Raw genomic sequence first — 12,326 nt, forward strand, 5'->3', positions numbered from 1 at the left:
CTCCCCCAACATGTCTGCAGCGTGCAGTGGCTGGTACTTGTGGTACCACGCTGCCGCCGCAGACGCCGCCTCTGATGTCACCGCTTCTGCGCCTGCTCCACGTGAGTATTCCACTCCCGTTATGGCCCCTGCGCGCTCCCGTTAAGGCCCCTGCGCGCTCCCGTTAAGGCCCCTGCGCGCTCCCGTTATGGCCCCTGCGCGCTCCCGTTATGGCCCCTGCGCGCTCCCGTTATGGCCCCTGCGCGCTCCCGTTATGGCCCCTGCGCGCTCCCGTTATGGCCCCTGCCCGTGCCCCCCCCCGATCTGCCCCCCCCACGCCCCGATCTGCCCCCCGACATCCCGATCTGCTCCCCCTGCGATCTGCCTGCCTCCTCTGTCATCTCTATTCTGCTTCCTTTCTTCTTTCCTTGCTTCTCCGGTATCCCCCTCTGCTCTCACCCTCCCCCCTCTGCTCTCACCCTCCCCCCTCTGCTCTCACCCTCCCCCCTCTGCTCTCATCCTCCCCTTGACGTCCACTTACCTGCCTTCACCGGGTCGTCCGATTTCTTCACTGGCCCGATCACATCTGCCGCCATCTCTGGGTCCTTCTTCCTGGGTCTTCTGCTGATCTGTCCAACGTCCTGCCTGCGGCTCCTGTACAGCTGTTTATCTCGCTTGCCTTCTGTACCTCCTGCTACTCCTCTGGGTACTGTGAGTATAACTTTTTTTTTTCCCTGTATCCTGTCCATTTTTACACCTCATCTGTCCGTGCATCCCGCTGAGCACTGATTACGGATGCAGATAACGGATCTGCATCCGTGGTCAATTTTTGGCGTGACTTTTTTTTTTCCGTATCCCCAACGCGTTTTGTATCGCATCTGTCCGTGCGTCCCGCCAATTGCTGATCAGGGATGCAGATAACGTATCTGCATCCCTGCTCAATTTTTGGCATGACTTTTTTTTCCGTATCCGCGACGCTTTTTGTATCGCATCCGTCCGTGCGTCCCTCCGAACGCTGATCAGGGATGCAGATAACGGATCTGCATCACTGCTCAATTTTTGGCGTGACTCTTTTCCGTATCCCCGACGCTTTTTGTATCGCATCTGTCCGTGCGTCCCGCCAAGCGCTGATCAGGGATGTAGATAACAGATCTGCATCCCTGCTCAATTTTTGGCATGACTTTTTTTTCCGTATCCGCGACGCTTTTTGTATCGCATCCGTCCGTGCGTCCCTCCGAACGCTGATCAGGGATGCAGATAACGGATCTGCATCCCTGCTCAATTTTTGGCGTGACTCTTTTCCGTATCCCCGACGCTTTTTGTATCGCATCTGTCCGTGCGTCCCGCCAAGCGCTGATCAGGGATGTAGATAACAGATCTGCATCCCTGCTCAATTTTTGGCATGACTTTTTTTTACGTATCCGCGATGCTTTTTGTATCGCATCTGTCCGTGCGTCCCGCTGAGCGCTGATCAGGGATGCACATAACGGATCGGCATCCCTGCTCAATTTTTGGCGTGACCTTTTTTTCGTATTCGCGACGCTTTTTGTATCGCATCTATCCGTGCGTCCCGCCGAGCGCTGATCAGGGATGCACATAACAAATCTGCATCCCTGCTCAATTTTTGGCGTGACTTTTTTTCTTTTTTTCCGTATCACCGACGCTTTTTGTATCTCATCCGAATGTGCGTCCTGCAGCGGTCGATCAGTGCACCGCGTCTGTGCGTTTGAAAAGTAAAATGGCGTTCCTTGTCTTCTGAGCCCCGCCATGCGCCCAAACAATTTATTTCCACCACATGTGAGGTATCTACGTACTCAGGAAAAATTGCACAAGACGTTTTATGGTGCAGTTTTTCCTGATACCGTTGTAAAACAAAAAAAAAAAAAAAGCTACCTGGTTGATGCAAAAATTTTGTGTTAAAAAAAAAAAAAATTTTCACGGTTCAACGTTATCAACTTCTGTGGAGCCCCTGGGGGTGCAAGGGTCTCACCAAACATCTAGATAATTTCCTTGAGGGGATGGGGTAATTTGTGGGAGAGCTCCACTGTTTAGGCACCATAGGGGGTTTCCAAACGTGACATGGCGTCCGCTAATGATTCCAACCAATTTTGCTGTCAAATGGTGCTCCTTCTCTTCTGAGCCCTGCCATGCGCCCAAACAATTACTTTCCACCACGTAGGAGGTATCGTCGTACTCAGGAGAAATTGCACAATACGTTTTATGGTGCATTTTTTCCTGATACCCTTGTGAAAAAAAAAAGCTACGTGGTTCAAGTAACAGTTTTGTGGTGAAAAAAAAAATTGTATTCATGGCTCAACATTATCAACTTGTGTGGGGCCCCTTGGGGCTCGCTAAACATCTAGATAAATTCCTTGAGGGGTCTAGTTTCCAAAATGGCGTCACTTGTGGGGTAGCTCCATTGTTTAGGAACCTCAGGGGGTCTTCAAACCCGACATGGCGTCTGCTAATGAGTGCAGCTAATTTTGTGTTCAAAAATTCAAATGGCGCTCCTTCCCTTTCGAACTCTGCCGTACGCCCAAACAATTGATTTTTACCACATATGGGGTATCAGCGTACTCAGGTGAAAATGCACAATAAATTGTAGGGTGCACTTTCTCTTTTCTCCCTTGTGAAAATTTTAAATTTTATGGCTAAAGTAACATTTTTGTGTTAAAAAGTAAAATTTTCATTTTTTCCTTCCACATTGCTTTGGTTGCTGTGAAGCACCTAAAGGGTTAATAAACTTCTTGGATGTGGTTTTGAGCAGAGTGAGGGGTGCAGATTTTAGAATGGGGTCACTTTTGGGTATTTTCTGTCACCTCGGCCTCTCAAAGTCACCTCAAATGTGATGTGGTCCCTAAAAAAAATTTGTTTGTAAATTTTGTTGGAAAAATGAGAAATTGCTGATGAACTTTGACCCCTTCTAACTTTCTAACGGAAAAAAATTTTGTTTCGAAAATTGCGCTGATGTAAAGTAGACAAGTGGGAAATGTTATTTAGTAACTCTTTTGTGTGACATATTTCTCAGATTTATAGGCATAAATTTTTAAAATTTGAAAATTGCGAAATTTTCCAAATTTTTGCAAAATTTCCTAAATTTTCACAAATAAATGCAAAAAATATCGGCCTAAATTTACCACTGACATGAAGTACAATATGTCACGAAAAAACAATCTCAGAATCGCCAGGATCCGTTGAAGCGTTCCAGAGTTATAACCTGTCAAAGTGACACTGGTCAGAATTGCAAAAAATGGCCCGGTCATTAGGGTGTTTTAGTGGCCGGGGGTGAAGGGGTTAATATGCTTGGATACAGCACTCTGTGAACAGCCAGCTTCTTTAGCAATGACCTTTTGTGGCTTACCCCTCCTTGTGCAGTGTGTCAATGACTGCCTTCTGGACATCTGTCAAGTCAGCAGTCTTCCCCATGAGTGTGTAGCCTACAGAACCAGACTAAGGGACCATTTTATACGCTTCGGAAGCCTTTGCAGGTGTTTTGTGGTAAATATTCTAATTTTCTGAGATGACTTTTGGGTTTTCAGTGGCTGTAAGCCATAATCATCAACATTAACAAAAACACATATTTCAAATAGATCACTCTGTTTGTAATGACTCTATAATGTTTCCCTTTTTGTAGTGAATTACTGAAAAAATTAACTTTTTAGGATATTTTTATTTGATACATACTTGTATGTCTTCTTATGCCATTTATTGGAGAGGATACAGCGAGTGTAGTTATTTTTAACAAAATATTTTTCGGGAAAAAAAAATCTTCCATATTCTGAACTGGAGTATGGCTCTTTTGTTTTTCCTGTTAGAGGTCAAAGTGCTCTAACACATTATGTGACTGGGTTTTTTTCTTAATAGCCTGTGATGAAACAGTGATGAAATTACACCTTGTGCAATGACACAATGAAAAACTTGAATTCAGTACTAAATTTTTTTTCTATATAAAGTGTAGATCTAATTACATAACAATATCAATATTTTTTTTTGCTTTTTGGATAATAGATTAATATTTATAATTGTATACTGTTACCGTACTTTTCGGATTATAAGACGCACGTTTCCTTCCAAAAATTTGGGAGGAAAGTGAGGGGTGAGTCTTATAGTCTGAATGTAGCTTACCGGAGTGGTGGAGAGGGGTTGCAAGAGGCCGGCAGAATGCTGCAGCAGCTGTGCAGAGGCTGTGTCAGCTTGTACGGGGTTTGCGGTGGCAGATGCTGCTAGGGCGGCTGTGCGGTGCCTGCCGCCGCTGTGCAGGGACTGAGGCGACTACCGCTGGGGCGGCTGTGCGGTGTTCCAGCGGCTGTACGGGGTCTCCGGTGGCTGCAGCGGCTGTGCGGTGTCTGTGCAGGGTCTCCAGCAGCTGGGGCTGTTGTGTGGGGTCTCCAGTGGATGGACTGGCGCTGCGGGTCAGGCGGTGAGGACATCAAACAATGCCGCCCACAGTCGGCGCGTGCGCCGGTGGAGCTCTCGGCTTAAGCTCTCATCTGCGCAGGTGCCATCTTCCTTCAGCAGACTTCAAGAAAATGGTGCCTGGAGGTGGCTTACCATTAAGCCTAGAGCTCAAGCTGCGCTGACTCCAGTTGCCATTTCTTTGAAGCCCTCACCGCCTGCAGCCACCACAGCAGCTGCCCCGGCATGGCAGCTCCAGCCTCCACCGCAGCCCCAGCCTCCGCTGATGCACTAGCAAAGCCTACAGTTTCTGGGACACCCACCACCCCTGTGTCCTGTGACTCTTCCGCTACTGCCCCCACCGGTAAAACACCACTGGATTACAAGACTGACCCCATTTTTTCCCATCTTTTTTTGCTCTGAATTTGGAGTGTGTCTTATAATTCGGTGCGTTTTATAAAACAAAAAATACGATAAGTCTGTCAGAGGCCGAAGGCTCAAAAGGGTTACCTCAAACATAGTTGGCGCAAGCCAGTACATCTGGTAGATTCCAGTGGACCCCAGCCATCACTCTTTAAGCCATATACTGTGATCCGGTTCGGGGTAAAGCTGGGCTCAACTGCTGGTATAAGGGAGGTGCTTAAGGAAAGAGCGTTGCAATAGTTTGATGAATCCCAAGCACACAATCAATTGCAAAAGGGTAATGCAAAAAGTGTTTTTATTATAGAAGGATCACAAGCAGAAAGAAAATGCCACTACCGATAAAGCAAAGCCAACGTTTTGGCCTATTTAAGGCCTTTGCCAAGGTCTTGCGTTTGAGAGAATTGCGGATGTAGACGGATTAAACGTCCAAGAAACGAGCCAAAGGTAGGGCGTTTTGCTTTTCAAGAGTAACTTGACAGAGTCAAGGAGGCATGAGAGGTAAGTGGATAGGTAGAAGGAGTGCCTTTCAGAGCATAGGGGCAGGGGGACAGCGTCCCAGAGGTGCAGGCAGGAGGCATGTGGCCACTCTCAAGTTACTCTTGAAAAGCAAAACGCCCTACCTTTGGCTCGTTTCTTGGACGTTTAATCCGTCTATATCCGCAATTCTCTCATAAACGCAAGACCTTGACAAAGGCCTTAAATAGGCCGAAACGTTGGCTTTGCTTTATCGGTAGTGGCATTTTCTTTCTGCTTGTGATCCTTCTATAATAAAAACACTTTTTGCATTACCCTTTTGCAATTGATTGTGTGCTTGGGATTCGTCAAACTATATACTGTGATCCGGACTTAAAACAGGGTCTACTGGATTGCTTCCTTTGTTCGCTTTTCCAGGTAGAGCTGATACCTGGAAAAGCGAACTAGTGGGAAGAAAATAGTCGGGTCACAATCAGGAGGTCTGCGTAGGGACAAAACTCACAAAGCATAAAAAAAATAGTCAAAAAAGCAAGCGGAGGTCAAAAGTCAGGACTGGCCACTGGGAGAAAAGCAAGAAAAGTTACTCAGAGGAAGATCAGAATAACAGACAGTGGACAGCAGGATTTCAGGATCTTAAATAGCTTGCAGCTCCATAGAAACCACACCATAGTTTACTTTATGCCTCCCAGAAAATACAAAACTAAAACGGTCATCCTGCATCACCTGCAATGAGAGCGCAGCACCGGCTGGTGACAGAAACAGAGGCAGGAAAGGTAGGCACCGATACAGATGTCACATATACATTTTTAATTCTAGTTTAAAGAGTTTTTCCAGACAGAAAATAATTAAATAGATAAAACACAACAGCACTTCCACTATAAATAAAAATATTGGGTATGCATTCATGATCTACGTTCTCCCCGGTGGCAGCGGGAAATAAGAGTGTATCTTGCTCACTCAAAAAGGAATATCAAAAGTGTAAAAAAAAATGACACTAACAAAGTGTGGCCCCGCACTCCACAAAATGTAGCTGGTCGTATACTCACACATAGTCACCTCGTATTATTTCAAAAGGAGACACTCTGGAAATTAATAAAGGAAAGAGCTTAATTTTGAAAGGTGTAGAATATTTTTTTTTTTTTTTGTCTCCTTATCTCCGTAATTTGGATTGACGTCACTGAGGCAACGTGAACATTTTTTGTTTTTTTGAGACGCAAACGACCATGACGCTCTCCATGTTCCACCTCTAGACAAATGGTATTTCAATACACATCCACAGTATTAACTTGTACCCATATGTTTTCATGGGATATTACTAGAGCCATGATATAGAGGGGTAGGTTACCAGATATAAACTGAAGAGTGCAGGGCACACACAGTCATTGTAAACTTTTTTTTATACAAAAGATATTAATGACTTATTCTTATGATAGGTAATCAATATAATTGAAATGAGCTGTGATATTGGCTCCATTTTGTGTTTACATCCAGCCACTGCTAGAGTTTACCGTGTTTTTCCAAAAATAAGACAGACACTGTTTTATACTTTTTTGCCCCCACCCACCGGCCTCCCTCCCAAAAAACACTAGGGCTTATTTTTGAAGGAGGTATTGTTCTTGGAAAAACACAGTTGGGGGATAAGTTTACCCCCCCCAAAAAAGCAGACACCCCCCCCCCCCCCACTTCCCAGGAAACTCATACTTACCAGACCCGGAGGACTGCGTAGCTCCCAGGTCCTGCTTGTGATCTCCGGTGGGTGCTGCACGCAGTCCTCCCCTGCTGCTGGCTGACATGCTGACACACAGCAGATCGCTGATCTCACACACACACACCACATCCAGCGTTAAAGAGTGCTTCCGACCGCAGGGAATGATGGGAGGAAGTCACGTGTGTTCGCAGGTCCTATTGTGGCAGGTCCTTGCGCTCCACTGCACAGCCTCTCAGTATTCTGCCGACGAGAAAAGATCGGTGTCGCTGTATGTGGTGAGTATGTGTGCGATCCGATGAGTGTGATGCGATGTGTGTGCGATCCGATTGTGTGTGAGATCGGATGATTGTGTGAGATTAGATGTGTGTGTTTGTGTGAGACCTGATGTGTGCGGGTGTGTGATCACTGCAGGTCCTGCCGCTCAAAGTCGGGTGAGTGTGACTGCAGGGTGCCCGCTGTCTGTAATGAAGTGTCTTGCAGTATCTTTAAAATTTTTAGCTGCACGGACACTTCATTATTGAACCGCGACTAGGGCTTATTTTCGGGGGAGGGTTTATATTTAAGCCTTGCTCCGAAAATACTAAAAATCCCTGCTAGGGCTTATTTTTGTGGGAGGTCTTATTTTTGGAAAAACACGGTAGAACGGCTTATTGTGCAATGTGCCAGGTGGCAGATTCACACCATTCTAATATTATTTTTCCTGTACATAGCTAATCAATATTTTTTGCCTTAACCCCCTTTTAGCTTTCCCTTTTTGGATTACTTATTTGACTTTACATTGACTTTCTCTGTTATGTTTTTTTTGTACAATTTGAAAGTTCAATATGCCTCCACTCTGTGTGAGTTGTTTTTATTGTCATCAACATATGATTTTCAATTTAAAAACATTCTCTTTCTAGATTTGAGAATGGCTTTTCCTATGAATTTTTTGATGCTGAAGATGATGCGATTTGAAGGTAAAACATTTCCCGCATTCTGAACATGAATATGGCTTCTCCCCTGTATGAATTCTCCTATGTTTTACAAGATCTGATTTATCTGTAAAACATTTCCCACATTCGGAACAGAAAAATGGTTTCTCCCCTGTGTGAGTTCTTTGATGTTTAAGAAGATATGATTTGTTGGTAAAACATTTCCCACATTCTGAACATGAAAATGGTTTTTCCCCTGTGTGAATCCTCTGGTGTCTCTCAAAATCTGACTTAGTTGTAAAATATTTTCCACATTCGGAACAGAAAAATTGCTTCTCCCCTGTGTGAATTCTCCGATGTGAAGCAAGATTTGATTTATCTACAAAGCATTTCCCACATTCTGAACATGAATAGGGCTTCTCCCCAGTGTGAATTCTCCTATGTGCCACAAGATCTGATTTAGCTTTAAAACATTTCTCACATTCTGAACATGAAAATGGCTTCTCCCCAGTATGAATTCTCTCATGTATAACAAGATGTGATTTATCTGCAAAACATTTCCCACATTCTGCACAAGAAAATGGCTTTTCCCCTGTGTGAATTCTCATATGTCTAACAAGATATTTTTTCCCATTAAAACATTTCCCACAATCTAAACATGGAAAAATCTTCTCACATGTGTGACTTTGCTGATGTGAAATAAGATTTGACCTCTTTACAAAAGATTTTCCACATTCTGAACATGAATGCGCTTTTTCCGACTTGTGAGTTTTCCCATGTTTAACAAGCTCTGATTTCTGGTTAAAATATTTCCCACACTCTGAACAAGAAAATGTTTTCTCCTCTGTGTGAACTTCTTGATGTGTAACAAAAGATGTTTTAAGGGAAAACGCTTTTCCATATTCTGAACATGTAAATGGGATTTCTGCTGTAACAGCACTTTGATTTTTATTGCGTCTTTCATGGTTTTTATTTTTATTCGTAGTCTGTAATGAATCAGAAGATAGGACCTCTTCAGTAGGATCAGATGATAGATCTTTGCTGCGATGGGATGATGGTATATCTGGGATAAAGCAATACACTTGATTTGTATCCTGTGTGATATAAACTTCATCGGATTTATAAATTGAAGATTTCAGTTGCTCCATTGATCTCCTGTCATAGTCATCTGCCAGGAATAAAACCAATGATTATTTTTTAAATAAAAGATCCTTAAAAAATATATATTTTACAACATTTCTCTACTAAATGTCCATAGAAACTGAAAGCTATGTAGCAAAATTCAAATTATTCAATAAGACAAAAAAAGTTCACAATCCAATAGTAAAACTCTGAGCACAAACCAGTGAAGCACAATGTTCGACTATTTTTTCTCCTAACAATTGGGGGGGGGGGGGGGGAAAGATACCAAAAAGTGTTATGTAGCCAAAAATGATACCAATGTAAAATTCTACACGTCATTTAGGTCCATCATCGGTCAGTAGAAAAATAGTTTCCACATTGCTAGTGGCTCAAAAGCAAAATGGCTGCCATAAACCTAACTAAATCTAATCACTAATATCCAAATATCTCCCCTCCTTCCGAGTCTTCAAGAGCTCCCAGACTACAATTAGCATCCACATTTATATGCGATTTTGACCTGATGAAGATGACTATCTCCAAAACGTGTTAATAAGATCACTATCGAATATTTTCTGCCGTTTCCTCTTATTAATGGTAGAGCAGTATTAGCCCTTTCTGCACCAGTTGTTTGTATTTGACAACTGTAGTGTGCGACATTTTATAGGAATTGCCAGATTCAGCAGGTGTAGAATGAACTGTGGCATCCATTTTCTCCTAGTGCCACAAGTAAAAATGGAAAGAAATTAGTCTACATCAATTTTTTTTAGGGAAAACAGAACATTTTTCATTTCTGGATTCCACATTGTGTTATTTCATGTGAAGCACCGGAAAGGCTAATAAACTTTCCGAATGTGGCTTTAGATACTTTGAGAAGTGGAATTTTCTCACATACAGGTCAAAAGTAATTTCTTCCCCAAAATATGATGATATTCATGTATGGCGGTACACATAGGGGTACATTATTAACCTCTTCACAACCTGTCAATTTTCTTTTTTTGTGCTTTTGTTTTTTCTTTCCCCAAGAGCCATAACTTTTTTTATTTTTCAATCCACATAGCTATACGAGGGCTTGTTTTGTTGTGGAACGAGTTTGTACTTTTGACACCTTTCTGATTATCATGCACTGGAAAGGTAGAAAACAATTCCAAGAGCATTGAAATAGCAATAAAAGTGTAATTCCACAGTTTGTTTTTTTTTTGTTCTTGTTTTTAATTTATTTATTTACCATGTTCATAATATGGTAAAACAGACTTGGAAAATGATTCAGGACAGTATGAGTATACAGATACCAAACATGTATAATTCTTTTTTTCCCCTCACCCATGACAGCACCACGAGAGAGAGGGATCCGCCAGCAAGGACAGGAAACCATTCTGAAATAAAAGGGCAGTGCCTCTCTTCCTCTTCAGTTGGTTTCCTTTCCATGGTGGGACAACTCATTCTGTGCGGTACAGATGACTTTGTGGGGAAGAAGAGGCCTGAACTCACCCAACCCTGTCCGCTGACCGGAAGAACAGGCTGGTTCCTGTTCTTCGGGGTTGGAAGCGCTGTCCACCAACCCTCTGGGACCTGGTGTCCGTGCGGGTGCGGGCGGCACAGATCGTCCGATGGAAGTCTCAGGACCGCCGCACCATCACCCCCACATCGTTCCTCAGTGTCCTCTCTGCGGCCTGCTGGGCAGGCCTTCCGGGTAAGGGTCGCAATCTGTGCCGCGAGCGCCCGGAGCACCCTGGGTGATATGGGCGTGCTCGCGTGACGTCACAGAGCACGCCGGACGGCAGGGCTGCAAACATTGCGGTGCCCATGCAATCTCTCAATCTCTTAGTGGTACGGGCAGCGATGTCTTGGAACGGGGATTCGCCAGTGAATCATGGGGAAGGGGGAGCCATGCGGGACCAGAGGAGGAGAACTATAGCCTTAAAAGACCTCTGGCTAGAAGAGCTTCTGCGCTTACTGCTGCCTGTGTCCTCACCATAGATGAAGACAAGCAACAGCGCTCCCAGACACCTCTGTATGGATGTAAAGATGGCAATCAGTCCAGTGAGGCCAGTCGTCCCAGCCGTGGCAGCCAGTGGTCGAGGTCTCCCCACGGTTCCACCAGGAAGGCGGATAAGCCGGCGCAGCCTTCAGATCTGGTGCCCTTTGATCTATTGAATGGGTAAGTGATCTTCGCGAATGTCACTTTTATTAATGGGTCCCTTGTTTTTGTTTTTTTTTCTTGTAAAAACACTAGGTTGCACCCAAAAAAGCTACCTCTAAGAGGAAAAACAGTGAATGCCCATTGTGTCGGGCATCGCTTGTGGAACACTGGCAGAAAAAGCTGTCTGCTGAATATATACGCAACACAATAGCTGAAGAGTCCCCGGAGGTTTCTGATAAACTCAGATCGGTTATCCATTCTGAGATACAAGATTCTTTAAAGTCTATCAAAAAGAAAATAGTCGATTCTGATTCCAGTTCCTCCTCCTTATCCAGTCTTGCATCTAGCTCAGATTCCTCACCGTCTGACAGTGACATGGGGGGGGGGGGGGGGAGACCATGTTTCCCTGTTGAAGATATGGAAAAACTGGTCAAAGCGATATGAGCCACAATGGGCCTTAAAGATGAGAAGAATCACTTGAGGACGTGATGTTTGGTGGGTTAGAGGAGAAAAAGAAGATTTCCTTCCCGGGAAACACTAAAGTGGATTTGCTTATTAAGAAGGAATGGAGTCGTCCTGATAGAGCAGGAGCTCTGCCCTCCTCTTCTAAAAGGAATTATCCATTTTGAAGATAAAGATTCTGTTCCATGGGAGTTAGCCCCAAAAATAGATGCGGCAGTGGCTAAATCTTCCAAAGCTTGGGGTTTGCCCTTGGAGGATTCTGGAATGTTAAAGGATCCCCTGGATAAAAAAGCTGTCAGCTATCTAAAACATGTATGGGAGTCAACAGCAGGCAGTTTAAAACCCGCTATTGCCGGTACCTGTGTGGTACGCGCATTAATGGTTTTGCTTAAGCAAGTTGAAGACCAACTCAAAGACAAAACACCTTGTGATCAGATCCTGTCAAATCTGCTACTACTACGGGGTGCAGTGGCATTCCTAGCAGACACATCCGCAGACTCTATTCAGTTGGGAGCTAGATCCTGCCGGTTTGTCCAATGCCGCAAGAAGGGCACTGTGGTTAAAAAGCTGTCCAGGGGACTTACAGTCCAAGCATAAGCTATGTACAATGCTATGTACAATGCCATGTGATGGTCAGCTCCTTTTTGGCAAACAGTTGGAGGAAGCCTTGGAAAACGCGGCAGATAGGAAGAAATCTTTCCCTAGGTTTTCA

At 44.2% G+C, this 12,326-nt stretch overlaps 1 protein-coding gene and 1 long non-coding RNA gene across 2 annotated transcripts in view; one reads left to right on the forward strand and one right to left on the reverse strand.

The window, feature by feature from the left end:
* LOC142312356 (uncharacterized) overlaps window positions 1-12,326 on the forward strand; it is a 141,096-nt gene that overhangs the window by 13,051 nt on the left and 115,719 nt on the right. The window contains exon 2 of the long non-coding RNA XR_012754364.1: window positions 7,879-7,935. This is a non-coding gene — a long non-coding RNA (uncharacterized LOC142312356). The remainder of the gene's footprint in view (window positions 1-7,878; window positions 7,936-12,326) is intronic.
* The window catches only part of LOC142312345 (uncharacterized), a 180,173-nt gene continuing 174,812 nt past the window's right edge, over window positions 6,966-12,326 (reverse strand). Inside the window, 1 exon segment of the mRNA XM_075351282.1 lies at window positions 6,966-8,766. Coding sequence (XP_075207397.1) covers window positions 7,875-8,766 — 892 coding nt within the window. The 3' untranslated portion in view covers window positions 6,966-7,874.

This window comes from Anomaloglossus baeobatrachus, chromosome 5 (assembly GCF_048569485.1).
Source record: "Anomaloglossus baeobatrachus isolate aAnoBae1 chromosome 5, aAnoBae1.hap1, whole genome shotgun sequence".
NCBI lineage: Eukaryota > Metazoa > Chordata > Amphibia > Anura > Aromobatidae > Anomaloglossus > Anomaloglossus baeobatrachus.